The following is a 20485-nucleotide window of genomic DNA, read 5'->3' on the forward strand; positions in this document are numbered from 1 at the left end:
GTCAGACACAACTTAGCAACTAAACAACAACAACAACTGGAACTTATTGATTCAAAAACACACTCTTTTCGAAACATGTATGTATTAACATCTTTGAAATCAGAATGATCTTCCAATCAGTGCCATCTAAGATTTGATGAAATACAGAAACAAACATCTCAGGTAATTCTTATGATTTAGCCAGTCTGAGGGGGAAAAAACAGTTCTCTAGTACTACCGAGGGCAGAGCTTTCCAATCTTTAGTATCCTTAGTCACCTGTGATCCTGTTAAAATTCAAGTTCTGAATTGGAAGGTCTGCGCTAAGCCCTAAGATTCTGCATTTCTAAGAAGCTCCCAGGTGATGTGTGCGGGGCCTTGCATACTTTGGGTAGCGATATTCTACAGTATGTCCCTCTGAGGAGCTCCCACAGCAACTCATTTAAGTAAACTTGCTTCCCTCATAGTTCAGTTGGTAAAGAATCTGCCTGCAATGCAGGAGACCCTGGTTCGATTCCTGGGTTGGGAAGAGCCCCTGGAGAAGGAAATGGCAACCCACTCCAATATTCTTGCCTAGAGAATCCAAAGGACAGAGGACCCTGTCAGGCTACAGTCCATGAGGTCACAAGTCAGACACAACTTAGCGGCTAAACCACCACCATCCCCGTTCTCTCTACCGCATACTCATTTTCCTTCCTTCTTTCATCCGTCAAACCATCACAGAGGATCCACGAATAAACCACAAGATCTGAAGGATCCAAAGATGAATCAGATTTGGTACCTGACCTCCAAGGGGAGGAATTAGGTCTGGGGAAACCCATTTGTAAAACCGATGATAACGAAGTGATGAAGTGGTAATAACAGGAAGATGTAAAAAGAGACAAGCCAACATAAAGGAACGCTAATAGCTTCCTAGTGCAGCAGTCACTGGAGGAGCTGGAGGGAGCTGCCCAAAAAAGGGCAAACCCTAAACAAAGATTCCTTGCCAGGAACCGGCCTGCTATGATGGGAGCAGTGCTTTGATGCCTTGAAACCATGAACTCTGGAGTCACAACATGGGGAGAGCTTCCTCTGCACCTCTAATCTCTAGCTGTATGCAAGTGTATCTGGAAGAGCCTTTTAGGAGATCAGCCCCTCCAAAGTATGAAGCCAACCATTATCTTACTCCAGAGTTCCAGTATCTGCATCCTAACCTCCTGTGTCAGAATCCAGCACATCATTTCCCTAGTTACAGAAACACTTGAGTCTTTGCCCTTTGTCATACTGAGCTCTTAATTGGTTTAGCCCATCACACTGCTAGATATAAAGGCTACAATCCCTAGACTTAAGTAGGTCTGCGGCTGGGATAGAGTCTCAGGCAAGACAGGCAGGGTGCAAGAACATAGCACCTGCTCTTTCACCCAGCTCCCTACAGACTGGCTTTTTAGGACTAAGAAACTGATACTCAATCCCAATTTATTTTTCCTTATCTTCCCATCTCTCAGATAGGAAACCCTGGAGGAGAATCTTAAGGGCTGAAGGAAGCCGCCGAGGAGGAGACGGATGAAAGATGGGGAGTGGAGCCAGTGCCGAGGACAAAGAACTGGCCAAGAGGTCCAAAGAGCTAGAAAAGAAGCTGCAGGAGGATGCTGACAAGGAAGCCAAGACCGTCAAGCTGCTATTGCTGGGTGAGCGAGATGGGACGATGAGCCAGAGGAGAAGGTACTGCCCCTTCCCGCTTATCCTGGATGGTAGGTGGGTTCTAGCCTGCCATGTGGGGAGGAGGGATGGAAGGTTATTTGTCCTTCCCCCATGCAGTCTCAGGCCAGGGGATCAGGAGCTCTAGGGCTGAGCACAGCTACCCCAAGATGTTCTACCAAAGTTACTCTGGAATCATTTTGCTCTTCCTTGAACCAGGAACAGTGCAAGAGCCAGGGGGGACCCATCCATCTCCAAATCTACCAAACCTAACACCTAACAGCTTAGCAACTTACCATGAACTCTGGGCTCAAAGACACTTAACCAAGTCTGCAGTCAGAGAACTCTGAGTCAATGAACTCAAGAGGATAGAGAAGTCCTACCATATAGTCAGTGTCATCTAGACTCAGGAATATGATTTTTACCAGTTCCTTCTCCTTGCTTTCAGTAAAAAAAGAAATCTTTAAAAACGTTAGAAGTGGGGAGCCCTGAGTGGGAAGGAATGGAGTCTTTACAGAAGTCCTTTCCTGGCTTTCTAGTCAGTGGCTGCCTCTAAAGCCCCTGCCAGATGGGAGGCTCATCAGCTTGATGAGCTCCTAAGCAGATCACAGGTTTGTGCTGAAAAAAGAAAAGCACCTCAGTCAGTTAGAAACTGATCATGGCTGTAAACAGAACTAAGACAATAGAGTTTGGGAAACCTGGCCTAGAAAAAACCCCAGTGGTAGTACAGAGGTAGGCAAGCTGGAGCAGCTAAGATCTTTATAGCATAAGACTGGTTGGCTGGGTCTCCAAGCCCATGAGGTGCCTGGGAACTACAGCCCCAAGCTAAGGCACCTCCTTTTCCTCAGCTGATCTGTGGCACAGCTCTAAGGACACAGAGAAAAGCACACCTCTCTAAGCAGACTCAAGGAGCCCAGGAGGCTACCAAGGGAAAAGAGACGGCAAGGCCACTGAGCGAGCTTTTAAGCCTAAGCAGCTTTCTTCTACATTCAGGATAAGAAGCTTAGAGGAACCAAGCACAGGATAAGTGGTGGAGTGGGGATGGGGGTGGGGGCAGGGCGGGTATTAAGGCACCAGGGATAGTATAGACTGGGGGAATGGGTTGAAGGGTATGCAAGTTTTTGATGGAGGGAGAGTGAAGTATGAATGAGGATATAAGAACATTTTAATCAGTAAGGGAAATAGCAAGATAATAAAGTGTTTCAGTGAAGTGATTGAGTTCTCCACAATCCTGCTCCAAGATCACTCCTGAGTAAAAACAGGCAGAGGAGAACTGTGTTGAAGGAATTTCCCTGAATCTATCAGTGGTTCTCAACAAGGTTTTGCACACCTGCCCCCCTACCGCAAGACATCTGGAAATGTCGAGAGCATCTCTGGTGGTTACAACTGCAAGAGTGGAATGCTACTGGGCTCTAGTGGGTATTGGTGGGGGCACGGGACAGCCCTCCACAGAAAACTCATCCACTCAAAATGTCAACAACGCAGACGCTAAGAAACTCTCCTCCAATTCCAGATCAAATGGCCTTAGCTCAAGGCTGTAACACATGGAGGTAGTAGGCATCCCTGTATGTTCTCCCCTAAAAAGGCTCCCAAGTGAGGAGTGGCTTAGACTTCTCACAGGCCACCACTGGAGGGTTGGGGAGAACTGGTGGAAGTCTGAAGCATAAGCATTTCTCCCTGCAGGTGCTGGGGAGTCAGGAAAGAGCACTATCGTCAAACAGATGAAGTGAGTAGGAACAAAGCCCCACAGGACTGAGGTAGGGTGAAGAAGTCAGTGGAGTCAGTAGAGGCTGAGGATAAAGGGCTCGTTACCCTTTAGGAACCCACATATAAAGAATATAAAGGACCTTATTCCCAATGTCCCTTATTCATGCCCCATGTCCCTCACTCTCCACTCTGGGACAGCAGTATGAATAGAGAGAGATTGGGTTCTTATAATCCTTTAAATCCTCCCCGATTCACAATCCCTTAGGTCTGGTTATTCAGGTCCAACTAATGCCTGGGTGTCTTCTCCTTGCAGGATCATTCATCAGGATGGCTATTCGCCGGAAGAATGCCTGGAGTACAAGGCCATCATCTATGGCAATGTGCTGCAATCCATCTTGGCTATCATCCGGGCCATGCCCACACTGGGCATTGACTATGCTGAAGCGAGCTGTGTGGTACGTGGTTAATGGTATATGGTTAAGAGTGAAAGGAAAGGCTGGGGAGAAGAAACAAACCAGTGGCCAATAAGCTATGAGGAAACATGCATCAGGAAAAGGTTCATGTCACAAAAATCCCACTCGAAAAACGTCAAAGTGTTAGTCCCTCAGTCGTGACCAACTCTTTGCAACCCCATGGACTATAGCCCACCAGGGTTCTCTCTCCATGGGATTTTCCAGGCAAGAATACTGTATTGGGTTGCCATTCCCTTCTCCAGATCTTCCCAACCCAGGGATCGAACCTCAGTTTCCTGCATTGGCAGGCAGATTCTTTACCATCTGAGCCACTGGAGAAGCTCATTTGCTGAGCTTCAAATCTTTACTTCAGTCCTAGCAAAGCATGCAGTTCTTACCTTAGTAAGTGTTCATTAAAAAATCTGCTCTCAGCTTCCTCTGCCTTTTTGTCTTATTTTACCATGTAAACTGCTCCCCTCAGGTTCCGTGCCTTGAGTGTGGAACTTTCGTAAGCTAAATCCCTAGTTCCAGTATTATCCTTTTCCTAGATTTGAATCATTGAAGAAACAAGGAGGGTGAGCTCCTGTTCACCATCTTGTCCAATTCATGGCCAGTCTGGTCTTTAAACCAATCTCCCTGTAGAAGAGGACCCACATTTCCTGGCAGGACCCTCACATTCGGACTAAGGTTGGAAGATGAAAACACCTCAGAGGAAGCCCCTGGGATCTCTGCTATCCACCAGACATCCCAGGGCTGGGTGTACTGTCACGGTCCACACCGCAGAAGCACTCTCAGAAAGTAATCAGTTTGTTTACTTAGAATCTTTGTCAAACACCGCCTCCACCTGAGGCTTTGACAGAATGCAAAATGCTTTCCTTTCAGAATTCCCAAAAGCCTCCTGGAAAGTCATTACTCCCATGTAATTCTGATCCTGGTTTCTGCCTTCCAGGATGATGGGCGACAGCTCAACAATCTGGCTGACTCCATTGAAGAGGGCACCATGCCTCCTGAGCTAGTGGAGGTTATCCGGAAGTTGTGGAAGGATGGTGGGGTGCAAGCCTGCTTTGACAGAGCTGCAGAGTACCAGCTCAATGACTCAGCATCTTAGTAAGACTCTAGGGGCAGGGTGGGGTGAGGTGTCAGCAACATTCTGGGAGAAATCTCAGCCAGTTGAAATTTTCTGGCCCTGAAAAATGGAGAACTAAGGGCTGAATTCAGCCTGTATACCTACCTGTCTCGTTAGGCTTTGAACAGTGTTTGACTATGCTCTGAATTTAATGCCTTTGAGACCTCTGCCCCAGTTCCCTTCACTCTGTATTTACTGCTCTAACATTGGTCCACTGCAGCCTACAAAGCTGAAGACTCAAAATCCAAAACAGAGATGCTCTGTTAACAGCCCTCAGTCCCCGTCTTAAGTCAAACACAGAGCCTCTTCTTTCAGAATCATGAATACTAATACAGCCCTACAGTTCTGCCACATACTCCTTTAGGAGGCATGATTCATGATGGCCCTTTCAGTGCAACACAAGCTCTACCTAAGTCACTAACCTGAACTCTCCTTCACCCCTAGTATCCTATGTCAAGGTGCCAAAGGACCCAAACTGCCACGGCAAACCAAAGGTCAGGGGTTAGAGAGCACCAACTTTGCAAAGCTGCTTTCCAAAATATAAGGTAGACAGAGTATCAATCCTACTCAGACAGCACGGTCTCACAGACAGGCATAAGCTTCAGCATCAAAAAGACCCGGATTTAGCCACTGTTCTATCACCTGGTCTAATAATAAAGTTATCATTTACTGTCCCTGCAGCCCTCACTCAGGCCTAGACACTGCTCAGTGCATTAGGTACATCTCATTTAATCTGCACAATATGTCTTCATGGTAGACAGTAGTTTTTATCAGTCCCATTTATAGAGGAAAAAACTGAGGTTCAGAGAAATAAATTAACTTACCCAAAGTCACACAGATAAATGGCAGAGGCTAGGATTTAAATCTACGTCTATCTGACCACAGAGTTGAAGGTTTTTTATAATACACCCACAATGCCTCTTGTCCTGGACCAGTTATTTAACTTTTCTGGATCTTTCCTTCATCTGTAAAATGGGATAAGAAACCTGAAGGTTTATGAGGTTAAATGAGAACTTAAATGTAAAAAGCCCTGCCATATATTAAAAAAAAGTCCTTTACTTTTCTTTTTTCTGTCATCTCACTTCATATCTGCCTTTTTTTTTTTAAACTTTTAATGGTAACTGTCAAACATATACGAAAGAATACAATCAATCACTTGGCTTCAGCAGTCACCAACTGATGCCGACTTATTTCATTTTATATCCATTCCCCACTGGATTACTTAGAAGTAAACTCAGATATACCATTTCATCCTAAAATTTCATTATGTATCTCTAAAAACATACTCCTAAAAAAAAAGTCACATCATTATCACACCTAAATATTTATTAAGTCCTTAATGTCATCAAATATCCAAGTCAATGTTCATTCAACTTTCTTCAGTTATCGCAAATGTTTTCCCTTCAACTTGATATACAATGTCTATGCATTGCACTGGTTCATGTCTCATATGTTTCTGAAATCCCTTTTAATCTACTCCTGCTTCCTGATAGAACTTTTGACACCCATTTAAACCAGCAGCTCCCAAGGACCAGTTTCATGGAAGATAATTTTTCCATGGACCCAGGGTACGGGGGGAGAGATGGTTTCAGGATGATTCAAGTACATTACATTTATTGTGTACTTTATTTCTATAATTATTACACCAGCTCCACCTCAGATCATCAGGCATTAGATTCCAGAGGTTGGGGACCCTTGATTTAAACCACCAAGTCTCATTCAAGAGTCTAGAAAACTTTGTAGTCAGATGAAACATGAGGAGAAGTTATCTGACAACGTATCTTCCTTTTGTAAGGATATATGAAGAGGGTTTGAAGTAAACACTCCTAGATTTAACAATACAGATTCTCATGCTGGCTCTATCACCATATTACAGTTATATGCCTTTGGGTAACACCCTTCACCCTTCTTGACTTCAGCTGTGGAAAATTTAATATCAATTAAATTGACAATCCTTTTTCTCCAGCTACCTGAATCAATTAGACCGAATTACAGCCCCTGACTACCTCCCTAATGAGCAAGATGTGCTACGATCCAGAGTCAAAACCACAGGCATCATTGAGACTAAGTTTTCTGTCAAGGACTTAAACTTCAGGTGAGTACATTGTTCCCTCGGAACACGTCAGATACCCCAAAAGGGGGCGTAGGAATGCTTCTTGGCCTTCACTAAAGCCCAGTGTGACTACTACTACTTCCCCCCCCTTCCTCTCCACTTCCCATCTTACTGCTAACTGGCCCCAAGATGGCCACCTCTCTGGGGTAAACACCAAGTGCATGTGGGTCATACGCTGGGTATACGTTTAAGAACAGGTGTTTTTTCTCTCAGGATGTTTGATGTGGGAGGGCAGAGATCAGAGAGAAAGAAGTGGATCCACTGCTTTGAGGGAGTCACCTGCATCATTTTCTGTGCAGCCCTCAGTGCCTATGATATGGTGCTGGTGGAAGATGACGAAGTGGTGAGTGACTTCTGCACCGAGCAGCTTTGATAAACAGATCCCCCATGACCCTTCCTCTAAGCTTTGTGTCACTCCAATGGCCCAACCTGGGTGATCTCTGCTAACACTAATAGTCGAGCAGTCTTCTAGCAATCAATGTCTCAGGCAAATAATTCTAGAAATACTTCTTCTTCTGCAGGTTCTAGGTTAGCACTTTAGAGCTCCAGATTTACTGAGAGCTTGGTCTCAGATGAGACATCCAAGTACTACTTGGGACATCAAAAAGTTCATCAAAGAAACTGAGTATTACAGAGATAAGTGATCATTAACTTAGCAAAGCAAAAGAGTTACTTAGTACTCTCCCAGGCTGCCTCTGGAAGTAAAGGAGATGAAAATGACAGAGCAGAACAATGAATGATGTGCATCTTTATGCAACTTGATAGAAGGGTTGAACTAGTAAACTCACTTGAAGCCTAAATATATACTCAAGTGTCAACAGAACTACAGTGAGACTGGCAAACCAGGTTTCTCACATGCCACTTAAATTGGCAGCTGGAGAACTACCTGAGGGTGGTTCTCTTGAGCCTATAGAGTTTTACAAGACAGAAGCTCTGTAGGATACTGTCAGCCCATCCAGGTAGCATCCGAGTTTTAGACAGAGGATGTCAAAGGCATGGAAAGCCCGAAATTCACATAAACATCTGCTCCACAAATGGAGGCCCACAGTTAACTGCCAGAATACAAAGCTCCTGTCCTCCGACCCCCTGCTCCAGTTCTTCTGCCTTCTCCTTAGTGCCTCAGGTTCACATTTCAGCACTCTGAATATCCTCTAGCGAAAATGTCTTACAGAGCCATTCATTTTCCAAGAACTCTTCTGTCCTTAACCTTAAAGTTTACAAGGTCTTAAAGGATTCTGTAGGAGTGTTAGCAATGAGCAACGGTTACAAATTAAATTTGTTTTACAGGTGAAAAGACTGAGCCCAAGTCAGCTAAGAGCACATTCCAAGACCCTAAAGGCCTGCTCCCTAAAAAAAGGCTGCTTTGGGGGCACTGGGTAACCTCTGGACTCCGCAGATTATAGCACTACTTCTCACTCATTCCAAGTGGCAATCAGAAAAGGAAATAAGACAGAAGTGCTTGTGGTGTGGCACTGAAATTTTTTTAGTCCTTACCATTTGGCACTAGGGCCAAATAATCCCTATTATGTTCCTACCCAAACTGAGATCTAGGACTGTCTAACAGAAACCTATCAAAATCGTCCTGGAGATGGAAATGGACACATGTTAACTGGCACCCAGTTTCAACCCTGAATCAGCAGCCTTTAAGGACATCAGAGTCCTTACCTGTGCCCTGGCTGCCAAAGATTTCCAAAACATTTATTGTACACCTATATGCCAGCTACTATTATGGACACTTAGCGAAGGAAATGGCAACCCACTCCAGTATTCTTACCTGGGAAATCCCATGGACAGAGGAGCGTGCAGGGCTACAATCAATCGGGTTGCAAAGAGTCAGACGTGACTTAGTGACTAAACATCATCACCATCATGGACACTACAAACACACGGTCTCATTTAACTATCATAATAATCCTATGAAACAGGGAAACAGAGACTCAGAAAAGCTCACTAATTTCCTCCAAATCATACAGCTGATATAAAGATCAGAAGGAAGTCAGATCTCTTTGGATCTACTCTACCACACTCAACAGAGATAAGCTGTTCCTTATCTTTCCTTTTACATTTGGAACACAGGTCTCTTCAAGGGGAGCAACAACAAGAAGCAAACAGGTATGCCAAAGCCCAATCTGATATTTCTGATGATTTCCTCTCAATAGAATCGTATGCATGAGTCACTGCACCTGTTCAACAGCATATGTAACCACAAGTTCTTTGCGGCCACTTCCATTGTCCTCTTTCTCAACAAGAAGGATCTCTTTGAGGAAAAAATCAAGAAAGTCCATCTCAGCATTTGCTTTCCAGAGTATGATGGTAAGTGTCAAAGGCTAGAGACAATTCTTTCATAGTAATGATAGGCATTGCCTCATTTCCTATACCAAGAAGTTCCTATTCTAAGGAACTTGTCTTTCAGTTCAGTTCAGTCGCTCAGTCGTGTCCAACTCTTTGCGACCCCATGAATCACAGCATGCCAGGCCTCCCTGTCCATCACCAACTCCCGGAGTTCACCCAAACCCATGTGGAGTAGTAAGTGTAACTCCTTTGCTTTGCTGAGTTGATGATCCCTTATCTCTTTAATATTGTCTTATGAGTTTTATGATGTCCAAGAGATATTTGGATGTCTAACCTGAGAAACTTGAGTATTCAGTTAGAGGTTTAAATTCAGATATCTCTGGAATAGAGCAGACATTAAATACAGATGAGCCACTGATTATTCAAATGATACCTGCCAGAAATCAAAGGTGTCTAAAGAGACAGAGACGCCCTCTCCTCAATTCCTTTGCTTAAGTGTGAAACACTGGAGTGCAAGAGAGGAGAGGACCCACCCTCCAAAACTAAACCCCCAACCACAACTGTCTAACACATTTTGAGGATCAAATCAGTCACTTAAAAAGTAAGTGAGCAACTAAGAAGGCCTAATTTATCCCACTTCTTCACTATTTTTCTGGAAAACCAGGGAACAACTCTTATGAGGATGCAGGAAATTATATCAAGAGTCAATTCCTTGACCTCAACATGAGAAAAGATGTCAAAGAAATCTACAGTCACATGACCTGTGCTACAGATACACAGAATGTCAAATTTGTATTTGATGCAGTTACAGATATTATCATCAAAGAAAATCTCAAGGACTGCGGACTCTTCTAGTTCTCACCATTCCTCAAGTATGTTCTATAAACAGGCTCCGAATTTCATTAATTTTAAGCAGAAAATTAAGGTCAATATATTATGAAAAGAAGAATGAATCCATTCTCCCTTGGAGATGGAGTATGTATGATTGCAACTGTGTCTCATTTGTTCTTTTAAAAGCGAGATAGCTAGCACAGTTTAAAGAATGCGAGACCAGGAAATCAGAAGACCCAGGATCCATTATTGGCTCTGCAACTTACTACTGATGCAAAAATGTAAATATTTCATTTGTCTGAGCCTTGAGTCCCTCATCTATAAAATGAAGGTAACTTCTCTACTACTTCACAAGGTTATTCTAATGATCACAAACATAACTGAAGGAAGGCACATAAAAACTGTGTGGTGACACAAAGAAACCCCAAATTAAAGCTCCCACTAATGAAATTCAACACCAAGGTTTAGATGAATTATCCCAAACAAAAAAGCAAACCTTCCCTGCTATCTGCAAAAAAGCCTAAATTAGTTAAAAACAGAATTTCAATAAACCCACCACCCTTTTTTACTATAAGACCTTTATGTGCCTTAGCTAAGAGATCTGAATCACCAGAGAGATTTGAGTTTGCGAGCTCTAAGGCACACATCCAGGTTTGTTTTTTTTTCTGTTTTTTTGGCCACATGGCTTGCCTTGCAGGATCTTAGTTCCCCAACCAGCGACTGAACCCAGGCCCTGGTCAGAGTCCTAACCACTGGACCACCAGGGAGTTCCCTAAAACAATTTTCATTAAATCATATTATCCCTCTGCTCCCAAACTGCCAGACTGTGTTAGTTCCCTATATCTCTGTAAGTACAGGGATACTTATCCCTCTAAGTAACTCTCTCAGCTATATAAGACACTTTCTAAATGAACCTGGAGGACAGAACACACTCCCACTAGAGTATTAATGACTGTATTGCTGCTACTTCTGTGTCACAGAATTTAGAACAAGTGAGCAGTCCTAAAATCCTCATTTCAACTGCTACATGTTTCAGAACAAAAAAGGCAGCTGATTTTCTAAAGGCAGCGCTTTAGGCGCTGAAAATCTTTGCAGTTGGATCCATGTGATGCCTGGCTGAAAACAACATCTCCCCAAACAGGCCAACAATTAAATTATCCCTTGAACTCCTTTGAGGGGAAACAAAGCTTGTATTTATCTTGACAGGAGGTGGTGAAGTCAAGTATAGATTTAGCATTTACAACTACTAGTGAGGAAAGCTCTTGGCATCTAAGACTTAGTATATAAAAGAAAGTGTCAATTAAAATGAAAATCTGCTCCTTGCCAGAAAAACACATTCACACTTAGGCTACTACTAGCAATATTGATACTAGAAAGCCATATGAGCTTGAAATACACTGAAGAATAAATTTGCAGGTGTTAAAATTGGATTCATTTAATAGTCTTTCTGATTCTTTGAAAAGAAACCAACTTGGGAAAATTACCAGGGAAATAAGGAAAACTACTGTCTACTGCCGATTAAAAAACTTAAACCGAAGGAAAAAAATCTGGGCAAGATTTCTTGAATCCAAGCACTGTTCAGGGCCTGTTCTAAAGGGCACACTCTAATGCTCACTAACCTCTTTGCTTTAACTCAACTTATAGGGGGTTCCGAGGTGTTTTTTTCTTTTTCCTTCCTTTTGGTATCATAAATCCCTCTAGCAGTCTGATGAAGCCTATGGATCTCTTTCTCAGGATACTTTAAAATGCATAAAACAAAATTCAGAGATCTACAAAGGAAACCAACATACTGAACCAACAACAGTTTTATCTTTGGAGTTCTGAAGCCCCAGGTTACGAATTTTGCTACAGCTATGATCTTAGCTATTCAAGGCCCAAATGAAGTTTTTCCCATTTATTCCACCTTCAAGTAGGGTAACCCCACCTACCCCCAAATCACGCCAAATTGTTTGCTTTTCTAAATTACCTTTTCCTTGATCTTTGACTCTAGGCAGGAATTGGTTATAGGTCAAACAAACTATAGAAGCCCAACACAGACTCCTTGGTTATTAATGTTCATATAGAACTTGCCCTACAGTACTAGCATGAAAACAGAGTCAGTGGGACAGGTCTTATGGTAGAACAATCTCTAGCAGAATAAAACACAGTTATATTTTAGTTTTCTTCTGCTCTGGTAGAAGAAAACTTTTAACTGGTTTATAAACAAATTCCCAAAAGCCAAAAGATGCCCTATATTCACTTTGCAGAAAGGTTATCTTGGAGGCTGGATAGGGAAGTAGCAGTACTTAAAAGCAACACTTCTACAGCTGCTTTACTCAGGTTAGAATCTGGTTATTCATCTCATAATGCTTTCAAGCTAAAACTCTTCTGGTGAGTTTACACAGAATAAAAATTGGGGGCCTTCGTCATCCACTCATCTGTTCCTTAAAACAAAGTCAAAATAATTTCCTAAAGCTCTTAGCAAACACCAGGCTCTTCTCTGAGTAAAGGTAAGAGGACTTGACTTTAAATGTTCTGGGTAGGCTTCCAAAAAGCATGTTAATCCTTACTGCAGCTTAATTGTTTGTCAGACCCAGAGATGATTCCTAAACCTTACACTATTAGAGACAACTACATTGGTACTTCTCCTATCCTATTGGCTTATTTTTATCTCATGGACATTTTGATTGTGTCCATGAAAAGTTCTCTTTGCATAAAACAGCAGCTAGAAAGCTTAAAACCAAAATTATGCCAAATACTCACTCTGCTGTCTATGTCTTCTTTTGCTCTGTTTTAAATTTAATTATACTGTTGAATTTTATGTCATCACAAATTCTTTTCTGTAACAAGATAGGTTAGAAACTAATACTCAACCCTGTTTTCATACACTGCAACCTTAATGCTTAGGATGATAAAGCTATTCCAGGTCCATCACTAGCAATTTATAGATAAGAAACTGAGGCCAAGGGAGGTGGAGTGTCTTCATCAAGATCACACTGCTGGGAAGTAACAGAACTTGAACTCCAAAATAGGTCTTCTGAATCCAAAGCCAGTAGTTTTTCTATCAGCACAATACCAACAGTCCACCAAACAGCGTAATGTTAAAGTCAATTTTCTCATTCACCTAAGCTCCTTCTAGTCCCAAACAAGTCCTTTTATTAGCACAGAATAAAAAAATATATAAATAGCTTTGTTTGCTGAAGGTATAATTTCCTGTTCTGTTCTTAAGAGGGCAGAGACCATGTTTTCCTTGAATTGCGTGACTAGACATTGATGAAAGTGAGCCAAATGTAAATTAAGTTCCATTTCATATCAATCTGATGACAGTTGCTTTTTTTCTTACAAAAATATGACACATAAGGACAAACAATATGATTTCACTTAGATCAAGAATCTAAAGTAGTCAAATTTATAAAGACAGAAAGTAGAATGGAAGTGAAGAGTTATTACTTAATGGGTACAGTTTCAGTTTGGGAAGATGAAAAAAGTTCTGGAGATGGACGGTGGTGATACTGCATAAAAACATGAATGTACCTAATACTACTGAACTATATACTTAAACATAGTTAAAATGACAAATTTTATGTTATGTACATTTTACTACAATTAAAAAAAATAGAAAAAATATAACTGGAAATGTGCTTTTATGTTTCTGTCAATTAAAGGATGGATAAAATGAGCACAAAAATTCAGTATAAGAACCATATAAAGACACATTTACTCAAAATAGTTCCTACTCTGATAAAAAAAATTCACGCACATGTACCCCAAATAGTCAAAATCTGGGTGGCCCCATCCCCAAGGTGAAAAATAAGAACCTTCAAAAACCATGCTATACTTGGAGATGTGCCGTAGACCAAAGTGTGCTGGCCCTGCTGGGTGGAGAAGGTGGTGAAGGGTGAAGAGCTCTTACCTCCCACTGCCCTCTCTACCCGGCACAGCCCCCGGAGCACAGATTCCAGCAGGACTTCAGTGTTGGGCCAGGGACTGCAAGTGTGCCAAGCCTCTGGTGATCCTGCTAGGCAGAAGTGTGAAGACATCTCTGTGAGGTCAAACAGATAAACTGCAAATTGTAGGAACTTTTCTGCCCTTTGGTCATGGAAAAGCAAACACTGGTTTGAACAGGAAATAAAGAACTGGATTTAAATGCAAAATTTTTACAGACCTTTTCACCCGGCTTCACAAAATAAAATTTGCAGTTGAATTTGTAGTAATTTAGTTCAGTTTAGGTTTTTGAAATGGGTAGGGAAAAGTGATTATGAGAAAAGACAACCGGCAACAATGAGCAACATTTGTAGGTATTGTCTCAAGACTTACTTTTTTTTGGAGTATAATTTCAAATATCATAAAGAATATTTATGAAACATTTCTAATGTTATTTCTATTTGATCAGAACTGGAAGGAGTACTTTAGTCTGTCTTTAGATGAGGGATATAAGACTGAAAGATTTCATAGCTAGCAGGAAGCAGGGAAAAGACCAGAACCCAGCACATCAAGCAACTCTCCAACCTCGTAAAAGAACCCTTCATCCTATGTAAGCAAAGGTGAACAGTTAGAAAAAACAGATAGTTTCTTATAATTTGTTATGTCCACTGGGATTCTCTCTTACATATAAACAAGCCTCTTGATAAAAATGTTTGGATAACCCAAAGGAATATGGCCAGGGGGTGGGGGTAAGATAGGGTATCTGTACAACCAGGGTGTACAGAATTTAATATTCCAGCTGTAAATGATCTTACAGCTAATGCTAACACATTGAGACAGTGTACCCCATAAGTATATTTACTAATATTTGATTCTCTCTCCTACCATGTTGATTCCCACTAGATTTCAGGAAGGGAAAACATATACCCCTGGGCATACAGAGATATATATTTAACTCCTCAATCATTCATTCCTCTTACCTACCTCATCCCCAACAAACTTTCATTCTATAGCTAGTTTTGTTTTTTATCTACCGACTGTGAATGGATATTCATGTTATTATAGTTATCTTTGTTATAGGATTTTATCTTTACTTTTGTGTATCTATTTTCACTGAAAATAAGTGGAGTGAAATAAATGAAATAAATGTTTAGAAACCCCAAGTTTCTTGTTTTGTCTAACTTTTGTATAAAAACTAAATACTCTTATCCAAAATGCAGTAATGTTCTTTGGCTAAACATTCCTCAAACTAACGTTTTGGGTGAAAGGCACTTTAAGTTATGTACAAAAGGTGCTTCGTACTTACTGCAAATAAAAAATAACTCAAGTCTTTCACTAGTGACTTCGAGGTTGTTTACTATTCCTGTTGATCTTTAATATGAGGTCTATTCAGTTGTCCCCAGGATGTTGGCCCAGGTTAGTCACATCAGAACCACCTGAGGAATTTACCTGAAAAATACATAGTCCCTGGACCTGATTTGGACATGTTAATTGAGTCGAGGTTAGCCAAAGAGTCTCTATGTTAATCTTGCACCACAGGTATCTGCTGCTGCATAATATTCCATATTATCTCTTATTCCTGAGAAGACTTGAGTAAAGCCAGGTGCAGGCCTGACATAGTATCAGAAAATAACTGTCCTGCCCTGATTTGTTCTGAAATATGCTCTCCTCAGCAGAAGTAATTCATAAAAGATTGTGAGAAAACTGGAGGGTGGGTGGTGAGGGGGAATGGGGATTCAAAACCTAAACAAGGGTAAAGGAACAAGGATCCTGACCATCCTGGAAGTCTGTTCTTCAGTATGCCTCACTTAAATTAAATCTTTTACTTTCTGATAGTTGATAGCAAAAGGTATCTAAGTTTCAGGTCTCTAAGCAGCTTGGTTTTCTTTTGTGTTTGGACAGTCATAAGTTTACAAGGAGACCTGTGGCTGGTTCAGGTCAGATCTCTGATTTGTACTTTGAAGCCTAAACTGGAAGAAGAAAATTACCTGGCAGTACAGGGAAACTGAGATAATCTTATTCTTAAAGTCAGTATCACATATGAAAGATCTCACAGGGAATCAGTAAAAGGAATTAGTACTATTAATATTTTAGGTTTGTATCAATGAGTACGGGGCCACTGTTTTTTGAACATCTAAAAGAAAAAAAAAATCATTCAAAGGCAGCTTTCTGACTGACTGAGAGACTAACTTCCCCTTGTATGTAACAGCCAATACAGCAAGGAGCTCTACAACAGGAAATGCCAGAACTATGCTAAGCAAATGGATAAATATAAAAAAGTAACTAACCAGATCAGGCCATCAAGGTCCAAACAAAGCTATAGCTACACATCAGAGAGAACGGCCACACATCAGTGGCCAGAATGTAAGAATATAAGGTGAGCAAATAAATCCGAAGAACCAGCAGTTATTTTTAAATACTCCAAAATGTGTATATAATAAAACACAAATAGAATACATAAGAGAATAAAAAATAAACAAGGCAAGGAAACAGGTTTTTCAAATGTGGTCCATCTATTCTTCAAAAGCAGCACCTTGTGAAAAGTCACAACCTGTCAGGTACAATGCACTGAACTAGAGGTCTAGAGTCAAACCATCCAAGACAAAAATGATACTTCAAGATCCACTTATGAATAACTCTAACAGTTCTTAGAATTTTCACACCAGGAGGTGAATCTGTTGAAAAGCTGAAATTGTAAGGTGATTTATTCCCTAAGACTGACCGTTAAGGAGCAGAATTCTTCCTCTTTACATAGGAGCGTAACAGATGGCAATTTTATACCCCAGAGTTTTAATCAGGTGGCTAAGATGTGACTGTCAACAAAATAAAGCTGCTGTTACAGTCCTTCCTGCTAACGGCTATTTATTGTTATTTAATTTTTAAATTTTCTTAGATGTGCTGATTTCTTAGATGGTCCAAAGCCTGGCCAACTAAATTCTGAAACATGATCCATCACAAATTTTCAGTATTCTCCACCAAAAAGATACAGGCAATTTTTCATTTCTTTGATTACAAGTATCAATTCTTTTTCTCCAAGCTAGTAGATATGATGTGTCATCCCCACATTTTGGCTCTGCTATAAGAAAAGATCTTTTAATTCAAAACACAATAGTGGTTTGTAAGGCAGACCATCAGATTCATCAGATCAAAATCACCTTTTTAAAATTATAGACTGCTAGCCCACCAGCCAAGAGTCAATCTCTGAGATGGATCCAGGTGATTTTGACTGAAAGCATATTTGAAAACCACAGACTGAAACTGTGCCCTCAACGAATGTGCATTTTGATAAATTATTTGGGATGGAGGGGTAAGAGGTGATCCTCACAAATGTAGGACAAATGTAAATGCTGTAAAGTCAAAAAAGTAGAGAATTACTATTTTCATTAATGAAAAAGCCAAAAAATTAACACATCAGATAGACATATTCAAATGAAAATACAAAATGCATTTCAAGTTAAATTAACTTTTTTGGATTATCTCTTGTTTTGGGTTATCAACAACACGATCCCACTAACCCAGACTGTAGAAAAACTACAGTTAAAGTAACATTCTACCAGTTCTCATTTCCAAATGAGTCTACATCACAGAATACAATAAGGAAAAGATATATTCAAAATGAACAAGAACGATCCCTTATTTACACTGTGAGCGTAAGTCAATCACCAACTGAAGCTGATACTCTTCTTTCTTTTAGACCCAGTTTTGCCAATCCTTAAAAAAAAAAGTTGTTAGATAATACAGTTATACCACCTGCAGAGTTATAATTTTCCCAAGAAAGCAAAAAGAAAAAAACCTACCACTAAAGGCACTGAACTGCTGTGGCTTGCTTTCTGAACCAGTTTTGATGACCACCAACCTTTTTTTAAAACTACTGAAAGGTCACATCAAAAGATGAAATAGAATCCAATCCAAAAAGACTGGACCCCAAAAGGCACTACTCAAATTACCGATTTGGAATGCTCAAACTGCATTCTCTTCATTTGCCTTCCCCTAATGGACCATTCAATATTTAATGACATTTGCAGTACATTGCACAAAAGGACCTGCAGGCTGACGTGAAAAGAGCTCTTCACAAAACCAAAATGTAAATCTGGAAAATGGGTTTTGACTGTGCATCACTTATACAGATATGACATAACAACCTCAGTCAGGCCAAGATTCAACAATACTTATACACCAAAAGACTTAAGACCTTCAGAGAACCCTTCTACCTAAACCCATTCTCAGACAAAGGCCTAAGCACACAGCAGGGGCAAAAAACAGCAGAAGAAAATATTTCCAGAAAGGACTAATTACAAACAGGAACAAACCTGGACTCTTTACTCACCATTTTAATACTGCTGTCAACTATAACAGATTAAAAATCTGTACACACAACAAAGTAGAAAAAAGTCCCCAAATCAATAGTTTCAGGAAAACAAGGTACTGACTAAAGATTACTACAATCAACATTGCTACAGTAAAAAAAACAATGGCAAACAGGGATTTGGCACCACATTTACAAAGTAAAAGCATGCACTTTTTAATACACTTCAGATGTTTCTCAACAGAAAAGGCCAATGGAAGATGGAAAACATGGGGCATCTTTTACAGAACTCCCTATGACTGAGACAAACAAGCAAGGATCAAAGTGATCAATTTAGCAGATATGTAGCAGCAAAGTCACTGGTTCTGTTTGGAATTTAGCAATATACTTTTCTAATTGACAGCTGCCCTGGGTGTGTCTGTATCCAAGAAGCTGACTTTATCATACTACACCAGCATTTATCTCGTAATTTGGTGATAAGCATAAACTAGGTTAACCTTCAACCACAAGCTTAAAAAAAAAGAGACAGAGCTAGAATCTTATTATAGACTTCTTCAATGTAACTGCCATTTAGAAACCATAATGGTACTCTGAGCAGGATAGTAACATAAATTTCAACCAAAAAAACCTATAATTAGAGCCCAAATAACTGAAAAGAATTAAGTTATTATGGAAATATTATATTCTGACCATACCTAGAGTTAAAAACAAAGTGTTCCTACTAAGAGGAATATTTTCAAGATGATCTGGTCACATCATGTGCATAGTTAAGATTGTGTTTTAATAAAGGTTCTTTCACAAAAAAATAAAATTCAGTGAAGTTATTCTTCCCTTAATGAAAACAAAAAACTTGAAAAAATGAACTACTGGTGGTTTGTCAAGAGGGAAGAAGAAAAACAGTAAGCTACATATTAAAGTTCTGGAATGCAGCACCTCAACTTCACATCTGCCCTAAACGTTTGAGACTATGAAATCCAAGTCATGTCTCGATGATCAAATCATACTACAGTTGCTCCAATTCCAATGTCTGACTTTAGCATCTTGTGTCAATTAAGAGTTCCCTAATACAGAAGATTGTGCTAAAAGAGTGCTAGGATTCTGCATGCTGCTGCCATTCCCTGGTCCCGTTCATGCTTGCAGCCGCCCAATGAGGCAGCAAAGGAAGTCTGGTCTCAACACTCCACACCGTAATAACTAGAAAAGAAAAACAGCTGTAATTAGGAAAAGTTTACAAAGTCAAGAGACATCACTAACAGCACTATAACTAAACTGTTCAAAGTTTCACCTTTTATTAACATCCACACTCTTCAATAAAGTCCACATTCCTTTAAGTTGTTTTTAATGATGACATCTGTTACAGCATCAAAAACAAACTGCACATTCTTGGTGTCTGTGGCACAGGTGAAGTGGGTATAGATCTCCTTGGTATCTTTTCTTCTGTTCAGATCTTCAAACTGGCACTGAATGTACGCAGCTGCTTCTTCATATGTGTTGGAACCTGAGGCAGACACCCAATATTCTTAGTTCAAATTATAACAGCTGCCTGAACTCAATTAAATCAGGCCATCACCATTTACTTATGGAGAGAGGGACTATAACCCAATTGAAATAAACAGATTCCTATTTTTCTATAATCATTAGGTTTTTCTATAATCACGTTTCTTGAGTGCACAATCTCATTGTCAGTAAACTTATCACAAAGATCCAGGAAAACAAAGCTTTTTTCCTTTTTCCCTTTTATTTGCATTTTTTTAGCTAAAAAATTTAGAAAGTATAAAAAGAAACTAGGGAAATAGGAGGATGCATTTCTAGAAGAACACAATTGCTTAAGAAGTTAAGAGAACTTGTGTTCCTTGGGTCATGTTGAAATAAACAATTCAAAAGGGTAACTCACGCTTCCTTTCAAAATCATCCAGTTTTAACAGAGCTTAGCCTCAGAGCCTTACAGCAATAGTTTAAATAACCAAAGGTAATCAGTAGATGCAAATGGGAAGGGGCTTGAATCGCACACTTTTAAGTGGTGCATTTTATGGTACGTGAAGATCTCAATAAATCTGTTATTGCTTCAAAGAGGGGGTTATCCAAAGTAACCCTATTTCAA

At 40.4% G+C, this 20485-nt stretch overlaps 3 protein-coding genes across 3 annotated transcripts in view; 1 reads left to right on the top strand and 2 right to left on the bottom strand.

Annotated features, from left to right (window-relative positions):
• The window catches only part of AMPD2 (adenosine monophosphate deaminase 2), a 31501-nt gene extending 17346 nt beyond the window's left edge, over nt 1-14155 (bottom strand). The window contains exon 1 of the mRNA XM_068966348.1: nt 14068-14155. The gene's annotated coding sequence lies outside the window, so the exon portion shown is untranslated. The remainder of the gene's footprint in view (nt 1-14067) is intronic.
• GNAT2 (G protein subunit alpha transducin 2) lies at nt 1527-10199 on the top strand. Its single transcript, XM_068966472.1, has 8 exons — nt 1527-1644; nt 3338-3380; nt 3675-3816; nt 4763-4920; nt 6906-7034; nt 7266-7395; nt 9212-9365; nt 10009-10199. The coding sequence occupies exons 1-8, from the start codon at nt 1527-1529 to the stop codon at nt 10197-10199; spliced, it is 1065 nt and encodes a 354-aa protein (XP_068822573.1).
• Nucleotides 14156-16599: 2444 nt separating the features above from the next.
• The window catches only part of GNAI3 (G protein subunit alpha i3), a 46282-nt gene continuing 42396 nt past the window's right edge, over nt 16600-20485 (bottom strand). The window contains exons 8-9 of the mRNA XM_068964739.1: nt 19670-19882; nt 16600-19578 (exon numbers count right to left, since the gene is read on the bottom strand). Of these exons, the coding sequence (XP_068820840.1) occupies nt 19692-19882 (191 nt within the window). The 3' untranslated portion in view covers nt 16600-19578; nt 19670-19691. The remainder of the gene's footprint in view (nt 19579-19669; nt 19883-20485) is intronic.

This window comes from Capricornis sumatraensis, chromosome 2 (assembly GCF_032405125.1).
Source record: "Capricornis sumatraensis isolate serow.1 chromosome 2, serow.2, whole genome shotgun sequence".
NCBI classification, from domain to species: Eukaryota; Metazoa; Chordata; class Mammalia; order Artiodactyla; family Bovidae; genus Capricornis; species Capricornis sumatraensis.

Bases quoted from the DNA above. Each gene is read 5' to 3' on its own strand.
- GNAT2 (XM_068966472.1), top strand. From the start codon at position 1,527: ATGGGGAGTGGAGCCAGTGCCGAGGACAAAGAACTGGCCAAGAGGTCC. The intron at 1,645-3,337 runs GTGAGCGAGATG...TTCTCCCTGCAG, and splicing joins CGTCAAGCTGCTATTGCTGG to GTGCTGGGGAGTCAGGAAAG. The intron at 3,817-4,762 runs GTACGTGGTTAA...TCTGCCTTCCAG, and splicing joins ATGCTGAAGCGAGCTGTGTG to GATGATGGGCGACAGCTCAA.